Source organism: Haliotis rubra, unplaced genomic scaffold (genome assembly GCF_003918875.1).
Source record: "Haliotis rubra isolate DU_JTF1 unplaced genomic scaffold, ASM391887v1 Scf192, whole genome shotgun sequence".
In the NCBI taxonomy this organism is placed as follows: Eukaryota; Metazoa; Mollusca; class Gastropoda; order Lepetellida; family Haliotidae; genus Haliotis; species Haliotis rubra.
In genome coordinates this window covers 1220883-1246496 of record NW_025765914.1, presented here as the reverse complement: position 1 = coordinate 1246496, position 25614 = coordinate 1220883, and the positions used below count along the sequence as shown (strand labels likewise).

The window sequence follows — 25614 nt, the reverse complement described above, 5'->3', positions numbered from 1 at the left end:
GGCCTGTGCTTGCTCTGGTTACCTAAACGTAAATATTTAACGAACATCACAACAGACTTCCTGTTTGACAGGGTCATTTGCTCTGTGACAATATCGGGCAAATGGGTGACGTTCGCAGGCGAATATCTATGCATGTGTACTCTTAGATGCAGGTTTTAACGATGTCTTGCAATGATTTCTTGTACAACTCTCGACTGTACCTGTCTCCTGACAGTTAGACATTGTACCCTAACGACAGTTAGACATTGTTTCCTCTTGAGAGTTGGACATTGTTCCTTTATGACAGTTGGACATTGTTTCCTTTGGAGAATTGGACATTGTACCCTAACGACAATTGGACATTGTTCCCTCTTGACAGTTGGACATTGTTTCCTTTGGAGAATTGGACATTGTACCCTAACGACAGTTGGACATTGTTTCCTCTTGAGAGTTGGACATTGCTCCTTTATGACAGTTGGACATTGTTTCCTCTTGAGAGTTGGACATTGTTTCCTCTTGAGAGTTGAGATGACAGTTGGACATTGTTGAACCCTAACGACAGTTGGACAGTTGGACATTGTTTCCTCTTGACAGTTGGACATTGTTCCTCATGAGAGTTGGACATTGTTCCCTTATGGCAGTTGGACATTGTTTCCTTTGGAGAATTGGACATTGTACCCTAACGACAATTGGACATTGTACGATAAAGACAGTTGGACATTGTTTCCTCTTGAGAGTTGGACATTGTTCCCTTATGACAGGACATTGTTTCCTCTTGAGAGTTGGACATTGTTCCCTTATGACAGAAGGACATTGTTTCCTCTTGAGAGTTGGACATTGTACCCTTATGACAGTTGGACATTGTTTCCTTTTGAGAATTGGACATTGTACCCTAACGACAATTGGACATTGTACGATAAAGACAGTTGGACATTGTTCCTTTATGACAGTTGAACATTGTTTCCTCTTGAGAGTTGGACATTGTTCACTAATGACAGAAAGACATTGTTCCCTCATGACAGTTGGACCTTGTTTCCTCTTGAGAGTTGGACATTGTACCCTTATGACAGAAGGACATTGTTTCCTTTTGAGAATTGGACATTGTACCCTAACGACAATTGGACATTGTACGATAAAGACAGTTGGACATTGTTTCCTCTTGAGAGTTGGACATTGTTCCCTTATGACAGAAGGACATTGTTTCCTCTTGAGAGTTGGACATTGTTCCCTTATGACAGAAGGACATTGTTTCCTCTTGAGAGTTGGACATTGTACCCTTATGACAGTTGGACATTGTTTCCTCTTGAGAGTTGGACATTGTACCCTTACAACAGTTGGACATTGTTTCCTCTTGAGAGTTGGACATTGTTCCCTTATGACAGAAGGACATTGTTTCCTCTTGAGAGTTGGACATTGTTCCCTTATGACAGAAGGACATTGTTTCCTCTTGAGAGTTGGACATTGTACCCTAACAACAGTTGGACATAGTTTCCACTTGAGAGTTGGACATTGTTCCCTTATGACAGGACATTGTTTCCTCTTGAGAGTTGGACATTGTTCCCTTATGACAGAAGGACATTGTTTCCTCTTGAGAGTTGGACATTGTACCCTTATGACAGTTGGACATTGTTTCCTTTTGAGAATTGGACATTGTACCCTAACGACAATTGGACATTGTACGATAAAGACAGTTGGACATTGTTCCCTTATGACAGTTGGACATTGTTCCCTTATGGCAGTTGGACATTGTTCCCTTGTGAGAGTTGGACATTGATCCCTTATGACAGTTGGACATTGTTCCCTTATGGCAGGCGGACATTGTTTCCTTTTGAGAGTTGGACACTGTTCCCTTACGACAGTTTGACATTGTACGATAAAGACAGTTGGACATTGTTCCCTTATGACAGTTGGACATTGTTCCTTTTGACATTGGCTTGAGAGTTGGACATTGTTTGACAGTTGGACATTGTTCCCTTATGACAGTTGGACATTGTTCCCTTATGGCAGTTGGACATTGTTTCCTTGTGAGTTGGACATTGATCCCTTATGACAGTTGGACATTGTTCCCTTATGGCAGGCGGACATTGTTTCCTTTTGAGAGTTGGACACTGTTCCCTTACGACAGTTGGACATGGTTTCCTTTTGAGAATTGGACACTGTAACCTGATGTAAGTTGGATATTGTTCCCTTATGATAGTTGGTCATTGTTCTCTTATGGAATTTGTACATTGTTCCCGAAGACAGTTGAACATTTAACTGCCTTAGATCATGACATTGTATCCGTGTGACAATGATTCCACGCCATGCCTGTGCAGAGTTTCCTTTTTCTGAAGGTAAGGTATACTTCCATAGGTGACAGTTCGATTTGGCACTACAGCAATGTGGACATTGTGGACATGCATGATAATAAAATCACAGTTGTTTGTTTTAAGGAAATGTGTTGTTTACTTCATTATAAAATAAACATTGTATCATCAGGATACAGAAGAACACCATTCCCTTGCTAGTGGTCACAATCAGTTTCCAAATGCTAGGAGAACATATGCCTCATGACACTTATCCTCACTTTCTCCAATGGTCACAGTATTTAAAGAGTTAAACAAGACAAGACGATCATCTCATGGCTGTTGAATTTTTATTTCATCTCCTTTAAATGACAATTCCATCAACCTTCAAACAAATGTAGCAGTTTATGATTATGCTAAGCATGTTGCAAACATAACTGATATGCATATAAATAAACAGCCAAAGCTAACAATATCTATTTCAAATGGCAAGTAGCTATTGTCAGAATAGTGCTGTTGCCACATTTGATACAAATGACTCAGTCTGTCCTGCTGTGTGATAACCACTCGTATATCACCTTGTTCATGTCATCATTGCAATAATCACCTCTCTATGACTGTCATAAACAAGACATAAACAACAAATTACCATATCACTTTGACCATTGTTTACACAGAAGGATCCATCTCTGTAAGGGACTGGTTATTTATTACGAGGGGGAGGGGACAGGAGAGAACTTAGGACTATCATAACTTGCTCCCACAACTCCATCCACCCATCCTATCCCATCCTCCCAACTTTTTTAGGCAACATTTTTTCATCCCCTCCCTCAAAATAAGTTACATTTTACGACACCCACATGCACCTCCACTTACACTACTCCACAACACACCTAAATACATACACATGCAGTGCATACACATGTAATTGTGATACATTTGGGCGCCCTGTTCTCTTTAGTTGACATATATTCATGACCCATTACTCTCTCTCACAAACACACACACCTGTAATAAATTACCAGTCCCTTATTAAACCTTGTGAGATATGTTAATGTTGAAATATTGATTTATCTATTTCTCATGTAATCCCACTCAAAGAAGTATAACATCAAACTATACATCTATGACTTAAGGATGGAAGTCTGCATCATTGCCACGTAGAATACAACATTTGCAACATCCTTCATTTATGACCATGAATAAGTTTCAACAACTGGTGCAGATACACCTAGAAAATATATTGAGGCAACTGGGGGATCATATGTGATTATAGCCTTCAAAGGGAGACTACTCTGTACAGCCCTCTGACAATTGGGCCACACATATCCTTTCAGTGATGTTGATTGAAGTATAGAAATTATTCTTAAGATTACCAATGTTTCTCCTTGATGTTCAGCTATGGACATTTACGCTAGTAGAACTAATGGTGCATTTTAATTGATATTTGGAGTTAACTGATGTAATGAAGTTCTGGTGCATTGCAAAACCATGTCCCACTTACCCTATTATCAAGTCAAATCAGCATTATACAAGGGCAAGACAATATGCTAATAATAAATGTATTGTAATATACCATGAGAATGCTGACTTTCCACAGTGTATGAAATAAGCCAAAAATCAAGCCAGGCATCAGGGCTGGTAACTTCAAAATGTTACCAGCCCAAAATGGATTTAACCACACCAAATATGATGAATTTACTTAGATGTATGGAACATCTAAAACATTTTTCCAGACCATGGGGCTGGCTAGCTGTCAATTTAGAACGTCCGTCAGAAATATAGCCTGTCTCGGGCGGTCGGACGGGCCTTATTTCATACACTGCTTTCCATTACTATTACTTTATATATTCAATAATTCAGTTTATCGTATTTTATTTGCTAGAATATGGATTATTCCCACAAAAGTCAATTCATCTGGGGGTCATTTATGATTTTTTCATGAAGTCTAACATAACGTAACTGTATCAGGATGTCCTTCATCCTTTATACAACGCGTACTTGTCTTTCAAACTGAGACTAAGTACAGAATCAACTCATATTACATAACAAGTGGGAGAACATTCTAGAAAATATTTGTATTTTCTTATACTTCCATACTCAGTCATCGGAGATATAATATTTGTAAGAAATAATTACTAGCCAATTTTTATAAAAAGCAGGGTCATGAAATATGGCTTTATGGTATTGGTTTTCATTTATTCCAATTTATGAAACTACCATCAATTACAGTGAAACATTCTCAAAGAGGATGATAGCATTCCAAGCATCCAAACTTACACATCATTGTCTTGAATAATTTCATTTTGTATACAAGTAAGTGTTTCTGTTTCTATGGCAACTGCCTGGAAAGTTGGGGTTCTGATTCTCTGCATCCTTGTTAACTGTCCATGGACACATCGTAACAACCTGTATTATCACAGGCTTTGTGCAACATATCACCTCTTGTCATATAGTCCCAGCTAGGTGCTGAATATCATGGTGAAATTCAACCATACGGAAACAAGCAATACATTGGTGCAGAACTAGAGTTGAGATGCTGATTACAAGTCATAGCTGCATGATATACCATATAAATCAATCAAGAACAAACATCTACTGTCTAGTTCAACTGACAGAAAAAATATTTCATCGTTTCATCTTCATGTTTTATTAAGCAGGGTCTGATATTTTATATAATATTAATTAAAAATATTTAAAAAAAGGTTTCATGTTCTGGTTAAAAAGAAAGGTTCACTGGAAGTGGCAATGAAATGAGTTAAGGCCAGACCAATTGTATTTCTTGTTTTACAGATCAGCCAGTCATCTTTTTTCAAGAATAAGAAAACATTATAATATTGATTTGCACCGCTCAAAAAAAGAAAAACCTAATGTTTTTATTGGCCAAAAATGTAAACTTACAATAAATTGTTTTTAGATTGTATTTTGCCCCATATACACTTCATAAATTGCCAAAAGTAAAATACTTTGAGTATTTAGAAGGAATATTACTTTGACTGGTGATTTTTTTATTATTTTTTTTTCTCCTCCTGCCGTTTTCTGAGGACAAAAATCCATAAAACAAGAAATAAAATTGGTCTAGCCTAACGAATATTTGGCTCATTCTTCAAAATTGAGGAATTTGACACCTTCACCAGACTGGTGTACTCTGCTAGCTTTGTTGTGTGCTTGATGTAGACATATGTGAGTGAGTGAGTGAGTGTGGTGGTTTCCGTCACTTTCAGCAATATTCAAGAAATATCAAGGTTGGGGAGCCATGGGCTTCATACACTGCACCCATGTGGGAATTGAACTCGGGTCTTTGGCATGACAAGCAACCTCCTTAACCACAAGGCTACCCCAACACCCAAAAATAACACATTGTTTTCATTACAAAACAGTCTATTTCTCAGCAATGGTTTATTGATGTTACAAAAACACCATATAATTTACTTGCCTACAACAAATCTGCAACACAAAAAATGAGATGTTATCTGTTTTGGAGATGCACCATCTATACAGAGACCATGATATTTTATGTACAATTCTGAAAAAAAAAGGATGAACAAACATTGGTAAATTAAATTCACTTATCTATACAATCATATTTACAACAAATCTGGAAGATTAACACCATTCTTTCTACATGCAAAATAAGTGTATCACTCCTCAGCAAATAACAGGAACAATCTCTTCAAGACAATACCATGCCGTTCCCTCATTCTGAAATCCCCTGATTGTTTTTAACAAATTACTAGAAAATACATTGCCATTGCAATATCACCACAAAACAAATTGAAAAAAATCATTCGATGTTGCAAAATAAAAATAAAAATGTTTTGTAAAAAATAATAAAGTGAATCAGTAAATACAACTTATTTTAATACAATATTTACAATGCAAGTGTTGTAGGGTTTAATTAGTATTTCCATGATCTTAATGGCGGTAATCCAGCCTCAATAAATAAAGATGGTAAATAAATGTCGTTAAATACATGATACCAAACAAAGATTAAAAATAATTCATAATTTACCATGGGTGATAACACATAATATACCCATTGCTAGCACTAATAGCTGTGTGTAAACATAAAACTGTAAACAATAGGGTACAATGTTACTGTGTAAGTTAACAAAAGGACAATGGGTTCACAGCAGGACTGGAATGACTGGTTTAAACCCTGACAAATTCAGGTTCACGGTCACATTTACAATTTCATGGTGATTTTTCTATCTTCAATAGATGAATATTCCATCTATAATGTTTTTTCTTTGCCCGCAAAGTATGTTTAAGTAAACAGTAAACACATCAAACATTACCGATTGTTCAATGAAGTTCACCATCAGATACGATGGTACATTCCCATGATATTTGCAAATCTGCATGTACTGTAATACACACTTGCAATACAGACTCGCTGATATGTGCATGGAATTACATTAAATACAGAAAGAAATTGTCGGCAATCAAATTGTGATGTCCCTTAAATGCCCAATACTTTCAAATCCCCAAAGAAATTCTTGGCAATCAAATTGGGATTACATTTAAATGCCCAATACTTTCAACTCCCCAAAACTTGTAAATATGACCTTGACGCCTTAAAGTAACTAATGGTAAAATCATTATACATAAATATTTCATCTGTATCGGAAACTTAAACTTTGGTCTCATCTCTTTTAAATGATACACAGCCAATCTGACTCATTACTACTAGCTAAACACTTTCACAATGGCATCCTCATCAAAAGACTATAAACATACCAATCAATATATTCAAAGAATTTATCAGTCTCCGAACACAATAGCCATGACAACACAATCCAATTGTTTTAAACACAATAACATTGGTTGTGATGGTAGTGTGTCAAAAAGCAAAGAATTCAGTGGAGACGTGCAGAGCTAAATATTTCCTTATATACTCAACAACAAAAGTTAAGGACCACCCCGTATTCAATATTTAAGCATTATATGGATCATAATAGGAACTATTACATACTAAACTATTGATAATTGGGGTGGTCCTTTGATTTTCTTGGTTGAGTATATATATATATGTACACACACATTAACATACACAAATATCCTGTATTCACACCTCACACACACTCACTAACACAAACAAACACATGTTCCTTCACACAAACTATGTTCCCCATGTATCACATCCAGAGATCACTAATAGTGCACCCTAAGTGTTGAGTGTGCATAGTTAACAAGGCAAGGAGAGGGACCGTCTCAAAAGGTACTGGGCATAATTCTACATATCTGGTCAGAACAATTTATTATACACATTAGTGAAACATTATCATTTGTATATACCAGGGCCCCTGTCACAAATCCATCTTAGCACTACAACCTTCATATTAATATTAAAAAATGGGAATTACGATCGTCTTTGCACCAAGATGGTTCTGCGGTCCAGGACAAATATATGATTTCTTTAGTTAAGAATAAATGTTATTAAAATAGTATAACAAATAAATAATGATAAGGTTGTTCATAGGTTAAATAAAAATATATGGAACAAAAAGATTATTAGAAAATGGGGAAAATTTATGTTTTTTGCATTTTCACGCTGTAACAAAATGTAGAGATCTCATAAACAAAATATAAAAATAAATTGGTCTAGTCATAGCGAAAATGTCCTTTTCCTAAAAAAACATAACTTAAATAATCTTATGAGACAGTCCCAGCATCACATCCCCCTGCTGTTTAAACTGTATAACAACTGTATACTAAAACAATAACAGTACGTCACTCACAGGGAGAAACAAGTAACATTGCGGCAGGCATTTCATATATACATGGACAACAGCGTAGTGGTCAACCTAAAATAGCTGTACAAAATAAAGATATGCGGCTTATCTTCTCAAAACACTGTTGGGTAATATGTAGACACTATGGAGCTTGATAAAACCAAAACCATATCACCAGGTATGGCAATTACCCACCTCTGAAAACTAAAGTTCTACTGAACAGTTCAATAATTTTATAAATTACTTACAGTCGATATGCATGTATAGGATTAAAGGGATAAATTCTACGGGAAAATGCTCAAAAAGTATCAAAAGCATAAAAATTTGTGGAGATACTGGCCTCAGGGAATTTAACATGCCAAATTTGCACAAATGTACTAATTCAAATCTAGTCATAACCTGGGGCTAAAAGTCTTCTCTTTGCAAGCATTGTATCCTAGGGAAATTTCTTGCCCCTAAAGTTATCTTTGTTCAAGTGAGTGTAAGAGATGGGGTAAAAACTGATCAGTATTTCCGGATAGTTAAAACCTGTCAGCTTGGGGTGCAGTAAGTAAGTTCAGTGACATTTATGACTTTAAACTCACTGGTATGATTCTAACAAACCGAGCATCATAATGACAACTAAACAGATCCTGGAACAACAAAGGGAAGCAACTTTGTTGCCACCTACACTTCTATCCTTCTAACAGTGTCTTAGCACAAATGATGGCCCACAGAGATCCAGGGTGACTCCAGGGTTATGACCAATATAAGACCGGGGGTAAAATATATAGAAGCAGACATGCAAATTGCTATGAAAAAGCAGGGTCCAAGGCAAAAACTAAGGGGCCAAAGACTGGCGACATGTGGTACGACTTAACTGATTTCCAGAAACTTTACTTCGGCCTATTAGAGACAAGGCCTTCAATTTCTTAGATTGAAGAAATTAATCATTTCAAATTCTCCACAATGAATGTGTTTTTTACCAGGACAGAAACATCAGAAATTTGTGACATGTATGCTGCGATCTTTAAAAATTTGATTATTCAGACAACACAGTGTCTTGCAACATAAACAAGTCGCATTCATTCTGAATTTGTATACATATACGACTAAAGGCACAAAATTTTGTGTCCTTAACACTTTTAGAGCCATCAGTTGACTTCAGTATGGAAGTTCGATTTGATCAACAACCGATGAAATCAAGGCTAGGAATACAGAACAAACATGGGCTTTGAGTGTAAAGATGCTAAGAAACCCTTCGTAACTGTTCTTCTATTTGTTCCGCAGACCATCTGAGGCTTGCTGTGTAATAAGTTGAGAGTATAAGCAAAACAGAGGGCTTAAAGACATTGGCTTTCATCAATGTCATTGCATGTATTTTGACCCTGAATCTGATGTTTGATAGTAAGCTAGTGCACTTCTAGTGCCAATCAAATTGACAATAAGCAGATCTGGATCTTGACAGTTCAACAAGCTCGGGTCCCAACCTTCATTGAGACAAATACATACAAGTCTGAAGATTAAAACAAAAGATCTTCTTGGAAGTTTCAGTGAGTATTTAAAATTCAACAAATTCTCTTGATGCATTATACTGGTTCCCAATGCTCATAGTGACTAGCTGATGATTCTCGTAACAACGATACATAATGATAATGATGAGTGCATGTTTCTGATGCCATCAATCTAGTTGTTCTCTTGGATAGTCCTGGAATGACCATTATGAGATTCTGAAGCCAATGAGATGCTAGGATATTTAGATAAAACACGACTCAGTGTTAGATGTGACGTACGACAGAAACATCCCTGACAATTATTGTCAGATACTATCTTCCAGACACAGTTCTACAATGCAAGTAAATCCCCTGGCCCTCTACTGACTGTACATCTATCAACACTTCCTAACAGTGGAACAAGCAAGGGCTACCAATTTCAGTGGCAAACACTACCATAGGGGCAAGGGAGGTAACTTTCCAACAAAGTTCCATTTTGATCATCAATATAACAAAGTCAATCATTTCACACAATCCACTAAATCCCTCAACTACCCCAAACAAAAAGTTTACATATAGCCCTGTAATCACAAAATACAAGGGAAATCCTCATCTGAGAAGTTGAAGGGAGACAACTCCAAAGCAAGGTAATCCATCTGGAAGTGATGATGTAAAATCATTTGAGGCAACTCAGATCCATTGAATGTATTTTACACTCGACCAGTGTCTGCATTAAAACGATCTGAAGAAGTAAAAGAGTGGGTCCTTCGACTTACATCTTGCTCAGTTCACCTGAAACTCACTTCACCCATAAATAGACAACCATTTTCATCTCAACACACTTATCCCTCCACATGTGTAGCCATGGTAACCAGTCTTCGCTAATTTTGACTGGAACTGTCATGAGATGCGTAATGGCTAGACACTTTTGATATGTACAAGATCTAGTGGAATTTCTACCCAGTGAGACACATTACTCTACCCACTGCAGAAGAACGCTCTATCCAGCGAGAAAGTAAACACTACAGTGAGACAGTACTCTACCGAGTGAAGAATGTTCTACCCACCATTTAGAATGCTCTACCCTGTGGGGAAGTGAGTGAGTTTAGTTCTTACGCCCCTTTTAGCAATATTCCAGCAACATCACAGCGGGGAACACCAGAAATGGGCTTCACACATTGTGCCCATGTTGGGAATCAAACCTGGGTCTTCGGCGTGACAAGTGAATTCCTTATTCACGAGGATACCCCGCCACCACCAACCCCCAGTGAGGAAGAGCTCTGTAACCAGTGAGAACTCTCTGTTCACTGAGGAAGAACCACTACAATTGACAAGGTACTCTCTAGCCTTTAGGACAGAATGCTCTCAACAGTGGGGAAGAATGCTCCATTCAGAATGCTCTACCCAGTGAGGAATAACGCTCTATTCAGTGAATAAGAATGCTCTACCAACTGGAGAAGAACATTCTAAGGAGGAAAAGCAGTAGATTTGCTGAGCTGTGCAAGTATATCCTAAACAAAAACACAACAACTGGTGGTAACAGTAACCAACAATAACAACATCCCACCAAGCACCTGTCTAGAGATCCCAGAGACGCCAACCCTAATTTAGACCAATTAGTATTTTGGCCAAAAACTGATTAAAAAATTAGTATATGTTGGCCAAAATTAGTATGAACTTTTCCAAAGAATTTTCATATTAAATAAAAAAAATTATATATAGTCTAAGACCTTGTTATTAACGTTATACTCAACTAAATCAGTAGTACGTATCCACATATAGCTTGATACTGAATATAATGTGATCGAAATTTATTGTGTATGGTACGTATGCTATTTAATAATTTAATTTAATGTATTTCTTTAAAAATCATATATTTTTACTGCTATCGTAGTTTTTGTTGTGTTTTTCGTAACAAATACGATAAAATCGTATGGGTTGGCATCTCTGAGATCCATCAAGTGTCCAAGTGCACTCAATGACCTTCTACAGATGGACCAACTCGTGGGGCGGTGGCAACACAACAGCATTGCTGTGCAAAAGTAGCATTGCAAAATACAACCTCCAATTACAGCACAAAATACACATTTCAATGCTTAGTCATAAACAAAGGCCTTCTGTTTGACATGTACACACTAAAGGTTGTTCCTGTGCGACACCTCTTGTCAAAGCATCCGTCTTATAACTAATAAACATGATATGATCCCGTATCTACATATTATATCCCAGTTTCATGTCCAAGCCATTCAAACAGAGTTCTCCCATTGGTACAAGTTTTCCGTCCCTATCTGTAGTGGTCAAGCATTACACATGCACACACTGTAGAGTGGAACACAGTGCTGCAACTACAAACTAGGAAACCAGATGAGTAGCCAACAAATCACCAGTGAATGATTCTAACAAAACTACCCTCTTACAGCCCAGATAATGAGTCGATGGCTTGTCCCAGTGCTGGTCATCCATGCAGGCATCAGCTGATGGTGGACATCACATGCATCCTGTTACTGTGCTATAGTCCGTCACTTCCTGGTTCAAGTGAAGAAGTCAACACAGTTGAAAAGCTGGTGCCTCACTATGTTTTGTGAATATACAGATGGTCCTTTAGAAGCAGTCACTTCCAGCTATCACAGTCTGGAACAACAAATTAATTCCTACGTTCCCATGACATTAATCCTGCACCTTGACACCTGTCATGCCATCAGCGATCCGTTTTGCCTTTTCATCGCGAAGTCTGTTAGCTACAGCGGCAACCAGGGCTGCACCCTTCCCGCTACCGTCATGGGACAGCATGAGCTTGAACTGCAACACAGTAACAATGTGCATTGTTTGTGATGAAACAGCAGATACTGAATTAGGATCATTATTCCTAAGTGTAAATAAAGTTTTAGAAAAATGCTAGCCATTAACCCCACCTTGTAAATCATCAAATGACATTGCAAAAGAAGTCATATGTTAAAACTAGAACAGGAAATATAATTCTGTATAGAATATTCAGTGGCAGTAACTTAGCCCTTAGCTGAAATGTTTGGTTTGTTTATTCACTTTTCAGTAATTCACATTTTTCTGGGAGTTCTTTAACATGAATGGCCACCAGTCCCCAGGAATCCCAATATTGAATTACAATCATAGTCTAAAACAGCAATACCATCCATATTGCTGAAAGAAGCACTCGAAGAAATGTATGAACATTAGCCAATTTCTGGTCTAAGGGAGACAACTCACTCTGATGTCTGGAGCCAGCTTCTGTACTTTTTCCATCATAAGATCATGGAAGTGTGGGTGGAAGCGGTAGAGTGACCCATCCACTCCCACGACAACCTCAGGACGTCCCATCTTGTTCAGAAGACATGCAATACCTGTGAAAGAACAAAAACAGATGAAAATACTTGGATAACTGGCCATATTGCCAGGTACAAAGACATTAGTGGTGAGGTGAGATGGATGATCTTCCACACTCCATCAGATAGTTCATGCCAAGAAGCTTACCGAGGGAATACTATTGTGAGTGAGTGAATTTTGTCTTACTACGCTTTTAGCAGTATTCAAGCAATATCATGGCAGAGGACCCCAGAATTAGGCTTCAGACATTGTGCTTATGTGGGGAATCAAACTCAGGTCCTTGGTATGATCAGCAAACGCTTTAACCACTAGGCTACCCCTCCACCCCGGTATTTAGTAGTACACCTGCCATGTAATAACATAATGGACATAATTAGTGTGGAACAACATGCCAGCAGGACCGCGACACCTAACCATTTGAGTTCATTGTTATGACAAAAACAGAGCACAAGGCCCTATTTTGGACCACAAACCCCAAGGATAACACCAACAGAAAGTCTAGGCTGATGATAACGTGTGTACCTGCAGAGGCAAGGTATGCAGCTCTCGTAGACACTGCCTGGCAGACATACTGTGCTATACGACAGTCATCCTCTGTGAATTCTTCAATGTTCAGCTCATCAAACACCTGCTTTGTGTTCTTGAAGCCGTCATCTACGTCACTGAAATTACAGGAGATGTGTCTATAACATTCAGTATTATGGATTCGAACTTCCCAGGAAATTCGAACTTACATGTAGAGGTTCCAGATTCTTTGAAAATAGTCCTCCTTGGGGTACATATAAGCATTTAAATGTCCATCTAAAATCCCTACGACAGTTGTAACAATATTTGAGTAAAATATTTACAAAACTACGACAGTTGTAACAATATTTGAGTAAAATATTTACAAAACAATAAACTATGTTTTTGTCTTGTGAGACCACCCCTACAGGAGATGTGTCTATAACATTCTGGATTATGGATTGGAACTTCCCAGGAAATTGAAAGCACTCTGACTATACATAATTGGGTAGTGCTATGAACTAAGTAACCATATAATTCCTATTATTTACAGATAAAAATAAATGCCGGAAATGATCTTGGCAAACAAGCTGGTTAGGCTTATTATCAGCTCAGTGCCCTTGCCCCCTCTACATGCAGCCCAGAAAGCAAATGTCCCATGAAGAGCAGCCAAGTCAAACCCACTAAAAACCTCCCAGAGAATGAGAATACTCCCTAATACTTTAGCCTTCTGCACATTTGTTTAATGCCACACTCAGCAATATTCCAGCTATATGGAGGTGGTCTGGACCAGACAATCCAGTGATCACCAGCAGAAGCAAGGATCTACGCAACTGTGATATGATGTGTCAACCAAGTCAGTGAGTCAAAATGGTTGTGTTTAACCTGGGTACTCTCCCAATTTAAGTCAACAGATTTGGAGGTACCAAACCTAAGTCACTGAGAATAATACAGTGTCAAACAAGTTGGCACTATTGATGCAAGCGTGAGAATTCCTACGATAGGTCTGCAATACTATGAATACTATTATTATCCTTATTAACATCAGAATAAAAATGATTCATTCAACCTTATCCACACAACATATAACATGTTTCCTCACCTCTCAATTTCAGATACATATTTTGTGTAGAAGCGCCCCCTTGTGGAGAGTTCCTCTGAGCCCCGACCTCTGAACATTAATCCGTTTTTGCGGAGACGCTCCATAACCAGACGCGCTATTTCTCCCATGTACATTCCTGAGATCATCTTCTCATAGCTGGAACACAGGGACAGGTGAGTAGTGACAGCATACTAGTTACATCACAACTAGTTATGGTAGTGACTGACTGAGTTTGGTTTTACGCCGCTTTTAGCAATATTCCAGCAAGATCACGGCGGGGACACTAGAAATGGGCTTCACACATTGTGCCCATGTGGGGATTCGAACCCGGGTCTTCGGCGTGACGACCCAACGCTTTAACCATTAGGCTACCCCACCGCCCCGTTATGGTAGTGAATTATCAAAGGAGTTGCATTGTAATATGCAGTCTAACACTGTTGTGACGAACTTTGATGTATATAACTTACTGATGTCTCAAAGTATAAACTCGGGAGGTTATTCTCAAAACGTTCGTAGCCCTAAGAATTCTTAACTTTGATCGTAGCCAATGTGTTAAGAATGGGCTTAAAAAGTTCGTAGGGCTACAAATGTTTCGAGAATTTTTTTTATAAACAACATCACCTTCAGTGGGCCCTGTATTGGCTCTGTGTATAGAAGCCCAGCAACCAATGCCTATACAATTAACTGATGACATGGTCAGTCCTTCCAAACAGAGGGAATATATTTTAACTGTCACCTATAAGGATCGTTGGACGATAAAAGAGGGCATAGTAAGTTGTGTTAACGTGATAAAATACATTAATGCTTTAAGTAGTCTTGTAAACCCAGATAGGATAACACATGTGACAAGACACTTCCTGCCACCGACAAGTAGTCACCTATCCAGCCATTCAAGGCTCATTACAGGCAACATCAGCTCAATCACCTTGTTGATTGCATAACGCCTCTAACTGTCCTACCTGGTTACAATGCCACCCTGGAGATAATGCCACATTTTCTCCTAGACAAACGGTGGCATTATAACCAGGGTACCTCGAGAGTTATCTGCCCTTGTGCCACTGACAGCATTGGAAACTGCTCTAAAAGAATTCTGTGCATATCTTTTCACTATCCTTCATAATACTGTATGTTAGACTAAAGTGAATAGTTTCTAGGTGTGCAGCCAGATCAGAGCTACATACATCTGTTTGCCAGTGTTGATGGAATGCTTGTCCACCAGACGGTCGTAGTCAGTCATCAGGAAATCAAGAGCGCCGTCATCACCAAATGCACCCCATTCCGTGTTGATGATTACTTCCTTGGGATCATCGTAGTCAGAATCCCACAGACCACAGTTCTCCAGCTTCTCTATGTAGCATGCATTGGTGCCAGTGCCTGAAATAAGCAGTCATACATTCAGCTACTGAAGGGGACAAACTATGGTACAATGGAGTCAAGGTTCATGTTAATGTGAGCATGTGTTGTTTTATAGTACCAATGCTCTGGGAGAATCCATGCTGCAGTGTAAGATGGATACCCTACACAAACTCACTATACTGATTCAACTACCATCGTAAATATTTCTTATGATGTGGCCAGAGGCGGTAGGGTAGCCTAGTGGTTAAAGCATTGGCTTGTCAGCCGAAGACCCCGGGTTCGATTCTGCACATGGGTACAATGTGTGAAGCCCATTTCTGGTGTCCCCCGCTGTGATATTGCTGGAATATTGCTAAAAGCGACATAAAGCTAACCTCACTCACTATGATGTGGCCAAGAATCTCTGGTAAAACAATCTATCCACTAGACCGCTCATTTTCTGACAGGAAACAAATATACTGTAGTTTCCATGTACAGCCAGGTTACTCCAGAAAAGTGCAGTGTAAAGTGTCAAATGTTAGGTGAGGTGAAATGGGGTTTAACGTCGTACTTAAGAATATTTCGCTCAAATGCATGCGTGTGTATGTGTGGCTGCTTGTACTAGCCCAGACTTAAGCTGGTTTTATAGTGCTAGCCCACTGAGATACCATGCCACAGTTAAGCATGAATACCCCACTCAGACACATTATACTGACTCCGAGGCGACCCATTAATGCCGAGCACTGGGCATTGACCAAAAATTACCATATTTTAACGTCAGTGTGCCATAGGGCACCAGACAAATATTTTAGGTGTGCCTTTCTGAAATCGAGTATGCCCGCATGTTTTTTAGATTAAATGACAATGATGATGATCATTTGAAATTTATTGTTAAATAAAGAAATGGGTTTATGAGAATTCAAATATGTATGGTATTATTCAATTTGGAAAAAAATAATTGTTTTGGGGATTAAATGACTAAATGTGAGTTACGTCTCTTAAAAAATAGGCGTGTCAAAAGGGCACCGAGAACATTTTTTAGCCGTGCCATTTCTGTATTTACCGTGCCATGGCACACAAGTATATGGGGTATTCGAACCCTGAACGTCTTTTGGTATGACGGGGCTGGGGATCGTACCCGTGACCTTCCGCTCTAAATTGTAAGCATAAAGATAGCAGACCAAGATAATGAAAGTAATCTATGTATTGACCACACACAAACAATATATCACCTTCAGTTTTAATCAGTAACACAGACAGTGAGTGCATCACTATTATCACCTGATTGTGATGATATCAGCAATATCTACCACCTCTGCAATACCGCACACATTGACCATCTGCGACACTAACACCCACACTTAATCAGAAATATTGTACACTGAAGTCACAGAGCTGTTTACATACATCCTACAAGGGCACAGCTGAAGGCGATCAATACATCCTTACTAAGTCACAGTCCAGTAATGTTTTCAACTCTACCAGCAATGAATCAATTCAAAACATATGTTTACAATTTTTCCATACAATCACAAAAAGAACCAAAAAGTTGAATTAATGGTAATTGATTATTAGACTGGAGTCTCATGCTGTCATAATCGATTATTTTGACATGAAAGATAAGCTAAAAAAGCAATATTTCCATTTTACAAAGCATGTATGATAAAACACCACATTTTTATTTACAGGATTTAAATGCGGAGTTAGTTTTGGTAGACTGAAATAGAATAATTGCTATTGTTAACTTCATCTGGCACAACAAATTTGATCTGCAAAATGCATGATATTTACAGCCTTGCTATTTTTATCATTATTATCTGTGAGGTGAAATTGGGTTTAACGTCGTGCTTGAGAATATTTCGCTCATATGACGACGTGCATGCGTGTGTATGTGCGTCTGCTTGTACTAGCCCAGACTTAAGCTGGTTTTATGGTGCTAGTCTACTGAGATACCACGCCGCAGTGACGCATGAATACCCCACTCAGACACATTATACTGACTCCGAGCCGACCAGTCCTTGTATCCATTAATGCCGAGCGCCAGACAGGGACCAACAAGTACTATATTTTAACGTCTTTTGGTATGACGCGGTCAGGGATCGAACCTGCGACCTTCCACTCTCCGGGCGGACGCTCTAACCATATTATCTGTGAACCTTGTGGATTTGAAATGTCTAGAGGCTATACTCTGCATTTGGTTGTTATGTTAAATACCCTAATCCAACAAACTTGAACTTCACTTTTTGTCTATTGCCTTCAGCTCTGGTAAATTGTTTCATGAATTCAATAATGATAAGAAGCATGTTCCTAGATATGGAAAACTGATGAGACATTGCGTCCTCAAAAAGAATGGAATAATTTCAGAACAGCACACTTCAATCTGTTGGGGACTTACCATCAGGACATGCCATAGTTACACTCACTTGTTGATATTGATATTGAGAAAATCTGTGCTAGAATTGATTTTCAGTAACCTATGCTTGTCATAAGAGGTGACTAATGGGATTGGGTGGTCAGGCTCGCTGACTTGGTCAACGTATTGTCATCGTCTCCCAATTGCGTAGATCGATGCTCATGCTGTTGATCACTGGATTGTCTGGTCCAGACTTGATTATTTACAGACCACCGCCATACAGCTGGAATATTGCTGAGTGCGGTGAAAAACTCACTCACTTATTGATACACGACACCTAACAAACTCAAATTATGGGATATGCATGAAACACCTTTGAAATTCATCTGTTCCACATATTTCATAATTATGTCAAGACTTACAGAAGAAATAGGCAACATATCTCTGAAATTTCAATAAAAACAACTCCCAGGAGAGAGTATATCCTGCTAGAACAACTCACCAAGAATGAGACCAATTGCACATGACCGCTCACTGTGGGCACAGGACATAAGGGCTCCCACAGTGTCATTTATCACAGCTAGGCACTCCACCTCTATATCCTGCAACACGACACAAGGTACTGTTAGTGAGGGAAGGCAAGGCATGATGAGGTGAGACAAGGTGAGGCATGGTGAGGCATGGTGGTGTGCTGTGTTGTGAGGAGGTGAGGTGAGGTGAGGTGAGGTGAGGTGGTGATATATTTATTGATTTATTGTTTATTTTTTAACGCCGCAATCAGCAGTCCAGCAGCTATATGGCGGCAGTCTGTAAATAATCGAATCTGGACCAGACAATCCAGTGATTAACAGTATGAGCATATTGGATATGATGACATGTGTCAACAAAGTCAGCGAGCCTGACCACCCAATCCTTACGACAAGCATGGGTTTCTGAAGACCAATTCTAACCCAGGTGAGGTGAGGTGAGATTAAATCATTTTCAACATTCTGCACTGTCACAGTGATTTGCATGCTTATGTGTGTGTGACTGCATGTTTAACAGTGCCAACCCAATAAGATACTGTGTCAAGGTTTACATGGATGCCCCCACAGACCATTATACCATTATATTTTACTAAAGATGATTCGATTCAGATAGTCTGTCTTTGGAAGATTTAACAAAATACTAATTGTAATTTATGAAAGTAAGCAGCTATGGACAAAGAGACATACCCCACGTCGTTTGATTGCTTCATGGAGCAGCTGGACTATATCATTGCCCTCCACCCCCTCACACTTGAAGCCCTTGGTCCAGGTGGTGAGGATGGGCGTGGGCCAGGCCCACCTGGCGGCAGGGGAAGGAGAAGGTAAAGCCTAGGGGGAGGATCTTGTTCAGGAGCTGGTGCTCCTTCATGAACTTGAAGATGCAGTCAGCTATATGGTCAAACAGCTGAAACAGAGGGTAAAACATACAGGGGTGATCAAAAGTAAGAATTACATAAAGTGCTTCGGGGGATGATATAAGGTATGTTAACATACAGTGCTTCCTGGGATGATAAAGGCATATCAACATATAGTGCTCTGGGGAATGACACAGTATATATCAAAATACAGTGGTTTGAGGGATGATAAAGGCATATTAACATGCAGCGCTTCTTCGGAGAGATATGGATTCCTATGGATCATGTGACCACTAGCTCTGAGTGAGTCAGCTGAATAATAATCTGCTTTGAATATTACCAATATCTCAGTAATATCTCAGCTTTTGTGGCTGGGTAATACGAGATGAGAACAGTTAGTAGACACTGCCAGGTCCTCTATACTATATTGTCAATTATGTTATTCATCAACAATTGGGGCTCCTTGTCCGGACCACAATGCAGCTTCTACAGACTTAAGGGGTTTTGGATTCAAAGGCATGTAAATTTAAGGGTCCAAGGATCAAGATTTGCAATCACCAGATCATGGGTCAACTAAGGAACTTAAATATTTATATTAGATACAAGGGACACTAAATATTGTAACAAATATACATGCAGTGCTTCAGAGTAACTTGAAATCACAACAGCTGGATGAACCTTGGAAACTCATAGATCAGTTGCAGAAAAATAAAGCTAAGAGCCCATACTCCACAGATAGAGAAGGTATTTTGAGGTTGTTGGTAAAAGTTTGTTCAGAGTAAGAAGCTTCTATACAATTTACCCCAATATATTCTGAAGTAGTGTTTTATATCCCTTGGGCTGAACATCTTCATAATAACACATTTGCAATATGACCAAAGCAGTCTACCCATTATTCTGTCTCACAGCCCCTGAACCATATAATTTTTCCTTCTGCCTAGCCTCCCGGAAATGCTAAAGCTCTAAATGAAGTAAGTCTAGATTTTCACAGGTTCTGAATCTCCTATCTCACTGGGACCCCTTTTAAATTTAAATGGGTTTATTTGTTATTATCAAAATTACATAAACTGAGAGAAACAAATCCAGGATCACAGGAAAATTCAAGCATTCCTACATTATTTTCCAGTTTTCATAACCACAGCGCTATTCGAAGCTGATGATGAAAACTGGAAAATACTAAAGGCACCGCTTGAATTTTCCTGTGATCCTTTATTTGTTTCTCTCAGTATATATTCAGGGAGTAAGATCTACGCACCTGTGTGCCCGTCCCCAGCATGATCTGTTGGGGGATCAGGTAGATCTTGCTCTCCATGTTCACCTCCTGTCCCTTCAGTGAGATAAGCAGCACCCTGAAGTTGGTGCCTCCAAGGTCCAGTGCCAGGAACTCTCCCTCCTCTGTAGCACAAGGTTATACAACAATTATGTACTTTTCTGAATAAAATTGATATTTTATACTTATCCTGACTCATGAGGTAAGCCCTCCCATCCTCCCCACATAACACTTTGGATTTCCCTGCTTGTTAAACAGGAGAGAGTGAAGCATGTGGGAAGAGGTGGCGCCTCCATTCCTGCGCATTTCGGAAAGGGAAGCAACTCTTGGTGAGTACTAATTAGTGATTTTACATTGAAGGGAGCTTCAATTAGGGAGATACAAGTGTTCCACTATGTTCGCAAGAAGAAGAAGACAAGCAAAAGAGCATGAGTCAGGATAAGGAAAAATATAGTTGGTTTGTTTAACTCAACACTCAGTAATATTCCAGCTACATGGCAGCGGACAACAATGATAGATTTTACACAAGGTCTATATCTGATTTTATGGATCCCAAGAAGCGGTGTCAACCTCATTTAAAAGGTTCTTTATTGACCTCATTCAATCTGTTTTAAAGGACAACGAAAATCAATATTGAATGTGGCGTAAACTAACAAACAAACTTTACTTATTGTTTAGGTGACCAATTTTCGTGTGATAAATTTTGGTCAGTAGATGCATAAAAAAGAAACAGCAACAAGACATTTTAGATTGCGATGTTTCAATATGATATCAATTTAGCAAAGAACTTGCAAATTTACACCTATCGATATAAAGATGATTAATTCACAACCATATAAATGTTTACATTTATCAAGATTGCCAATGTAATGATGGACAATGACACAGTAAACATTTTCATTTCAAATTAGTAGTGTAATGTGCTGTACTGGAAGTTTTAATAATTACGTTTAATGTAATTATGTTTATAACAATAACTTTATCGTTTATGTCAAGAAGTTTGTAGAGGGAATATTCTAGTGAGAGATTGAGTTTTATTGCTTTTAGCAATTTTCCAACAATATCACGGCAGGGGACAACAAAAAATGGGCTTCACACATTGTATCCATGTGGGGAATTGAACCCGGGTCTTGGTATGACGAACAAACACTTTAACAGCTATTCTACCCCACCGCCCCTATTATTATTTAAAGTGAGTGAGTGAGTATGGTTTTACGCTGCTTTTAGCAAGCAATATTCCACCAATATCACGGCGGGGGACACCAGAAATGGGCTTCACACATTGTGCCCATGTGGGGATTCAAACCCGGGTCTTCGGCGTGACGAGCGAACGCTTTAACCACTAGGCTACCCCACCACCCCTATTATTATTTAAAGTCACTCAGGATGCAACATATATTTTTTCTGCAACCACATTCTACAATTATGTGTACTGAACGTACATTTCGCCATCATGTAAAACAATGGCAAACAGATTTTTTAAAATATGTCTTGCTCTATCATGCACAGTTCAACTGACCTGTTCCGTCGGGCACAGATCTAACGTAGGTCTGGAACATCTTGACCCTTGCGTTATCTTGGGTATCCTTGCCCAGACCTTGGTTGAAGTTATCCAACATTTTTTCCATGACTGTCTGGTAGTCTTCATCTTTTAGGATCAGTGGTCGGACAATAGCCTCAACCTGCAACACAACACACACACTGAAGGGACTGATGACAGACAGCATCATCAAACAGTAGCAGCAGCAGCAGCAGCAGCAGCAGCAGCAGGTGTACGTAGGAACATCATCGTCCTAGAACATCATCCTCATGTATACAAATCTGATGATAGGGAACGTCTCTACATACCAAGAGTAAATACACATTACAAATCTCTGATACAGTGACGGAAATTCAGCTAGCCCTGTTGTAAGGATTGTGCTATTTTACTTATGAATAAACTATCAAAATCACACCATTCTACAATTTAACAGAACACACTACATAAATGTAAGAAATCAACTTTGAAACATCAAAAAATTTCAATGGCAATATTAAAATCACCTTTCCCATGAATGATACCAAAGATGAAAACAAAGAAACTGCTGACATAGTCCGTTAAAAAAATAAAAATAAATAATTCTATATCCTAGATAGAAAATACTATAGCAGACTATCTCAACCATCACAATTTTTCTCAAACTCATTTGTAAAACTCAAACCTCAGAGAAAGATCCTAGAAACATCATGAACAACAACCTAGGTTAATCTGTCACATCAATACAAATCCCCACATGGTGAAAGCCTACTTATATGTCCACTGGGATCTATATTTGCCTATTCCTGAACCTGAGCTGTATTTGTGCACGTCCCGGACTAGGGATGACTGGCATATATCCTAGACCCCTCCCTAATATCCTGCTCTCACACGTTTTTCTTCGAACAGATCCTGGAGGGGCTCTCACAATATATGTATACTTACAACATTACAGCTTTACCCAGAAATTTGAATTTATGTGGTAGAATTATTGTTGTGTTATTTATACTTATGGTAATACCTGTTACCATGGTTACGGGATTATACAACATATCAAACAAAATACACTACTGCAAATTTCACTTGGAATTCTGTGGAATAGACATAACTTTAGTGACATTGATTTGACAAATGAATCATTTATAACATCCTAAACAGGAACTAAAACTGATATAACATTGCTTTATTAGTGAGTGAGTTTATATTTATCGTCACATTGGCAGTATTTCAGCCATATAGTGATGAGAGAAAATATTTTAATTTTATTATGTATAACAGTCTAGGCAGTTACACTGCCACACTGCCATGGTTTCGCTGTACAGAACCTTCAAAGCCCATTCTTACCGACAGCAGCGCCTTGACAGAGAGTGAGAGAAGGATAGGCCTATTCACACTTTTAATCAGAGCATGTTGACTAGACTAAGAGACCATGAAAACATGTCTTTGGAACAACTGAGATTGATATCAAAACAACCTCTCCCTTCTCTGCTGTGTGGAATCAATAAAACTTGACTTGGTTAAGTTTCTAGACTTGCCATGGCTTTTAGGAAATATTTATTTAAAACTTCCATAGACATGGCACATGTATTTTAACTTAAGGTCAGATGAGCTTAATTTTTTTAGTCTGTTGACAGACACTAAACTGAAATATGAGCATGTGGTAAAGTTAGGTTATGAAACTGTTTTCATATAGGAATTCTGATTAATGGCACGGTAATGGAAACCTAAATCCCATCCCAAACACACACTACCTTTTTGTTTACTAGCATTCCTTCATAAGTAACCTTCTCTCCAATACTTTCAACTGGCATTTTCAGACGTTTCCCGGCAAACTGAATCAAGTGAGTTTTACCTGGGTAATTCAAACACTCACTGAGTTAACGCACCCTACATCAAACACAAATAACATTCTTGTGGGCATCACACATGTCGCAGTGTCGTCATGACCTTTGACCCAGTACGTCTGCAAGAAGAGTAGAGCATCCTGTTATTGTTACTACCTGGTACTACCATCCCTTCACCTTCCTTCCTTCGGCCCAACTTTACAGTGTTATCAGAGGTCAGAGGTCAGAAGACACCATACCTGAGTAACTCACATACAGAGAGAGCTACTGTGCCTTATTGACTAGAAACAAATAAATAAATTTCATTAAATGATATTTAATATTTCTAAACTCTCAGAATTACATTTGGAGCTAAAATTTTAGTGAATGAGTGAGTGAGTTTAGTTTTATGCCACTTTTAGCAATATTCCAGCAATATCACAGCAGGGGACACCAGAAATGGGCTTCACATATTGTGCTCATGTGGGGAATCAAACTCGGGTCTTCGGCATGATGAGCAAATGCATTAACCATTAGGCTACACCACTGCCCCTTTAAAATTTTAACAAACCAAGAGAAAGAATATATATATTTTTTTTTTAAACTGCAGTTCTCTAGTGAGTACTACAATAATGATTAAGTTGGTTTGAATGCTAATTCGAACGATGTTTCAGTTATCATATTTTGACATGTCAATTTATTGTGGTAGACAATCCAGGTAAAATCTATCACCTTAGGATCATAATAAGTGCAAATACAGGATTTCACAACCATAATCATAGGATTCTGGCACAGTCAAGGGACACAACTTTTCACAGCAAATTCTGATTCCATGGACAACTAGGATTGACAAAAACTACATATATATTTCAGTTGACACTAAACAAGTGAGACTTATAACATGTTTAGAAAATTGTTGTCCCTGAAGGACATGGATTGACCAAGAAAACAGATCTATATCTTCTATAATATTAAACAATCGGAGAGTCTGATAACATTTCTGTTGTAGGAAAATAACAAAACAACATGACAATGCAGTCGTAAGATACGAGTTCAAATAGGTAAATATGTTGAAGTAGCCTACAAGTGGGAGATAAAAACTGTGACAGTATCCCCAGTGACGTGGTCCGTGTACACACTTGGCTAGTAAGGCCATGTTCATTCACAAGTCGCCCACGCCGCATCAAATGTACCTAGTCAGCTGATAAACACATGAAGAGTCGTACAAACCCCCCTGGTCTCATCATGACTAAGCAAGATATTTCAGATATTCAAAACAACATTTCAATACAGAATCAAACCTGTGAGAAGTGAACAAGTTCATGTTCTTAACCTACAATGAAATGTGTAAAAGTAAAGCAAGGACGAGGTGTATCTGGGTTTATTGCAGTGTCTACTTCTGTAGCAGTGTATATGAACAAGGGTGGATGTCTGTTTGTATTAATCCAGCAGGGTGAAACTGGGTTGAACGCATTGTTCACTATTGTAGCAGCATACATGTCACCTCTTTAATGAGGTCT

At 38.6% G+C, this 25614-nt stretch overlaps 1 protein-coding gene and 1 long non-coding RNA gene across 2 annotated transcripts in view; one reads left to right on the top strand and one right to left on the bottom strand.

Moving 5' to 3' along the window:
* Positions 1-5299: 5299 nt before the first annotated feature.
* Positions 5300-25614, top strand: part of LOC124274598 — a 28041-nt gene continuing 7726 nt past the window's right edge. The window contains exons 1-2 of the long non-coding RNA XR_006897984.1: positions 5300-5468; positions 21949-21964. This is a non-coding gene — a long non-coding RNA (uncharacterized LOC124274598). The remainder of the gene's footprint in view (positions 5469-21948; positions 21965-25614) is intronic.
* LOC124274593 (hexokinase-4-like) overlaps positions 11384-25614 on the bottom strand; it is a 45554-nt gene continuing 31323 nt past the window's right edge. The window contains 10 exon segments of the mRNA XM_046709958.1: positions 11384-12270; positions 12694-12827; positions 13333-13472; positions 14417-14572; positions 15598-15790; positions 18607-18706; positions 19319-19411; positions 19413-19535; positions 20741-20880; positions 22275-22437. Coding sequence (XP_046565914.1) covers positions 12139-12270; positions 12694-12827; positions 13333-13472; positions 14417-14572; positions 15598-15790; positions 18607-18706; positions 19319-19411; positions 19413-19535; positions 20741-20880; positions 22275-22437 — 1374 coding nt within the window. The 3' untranslated portion in view covers positions 11384-12138.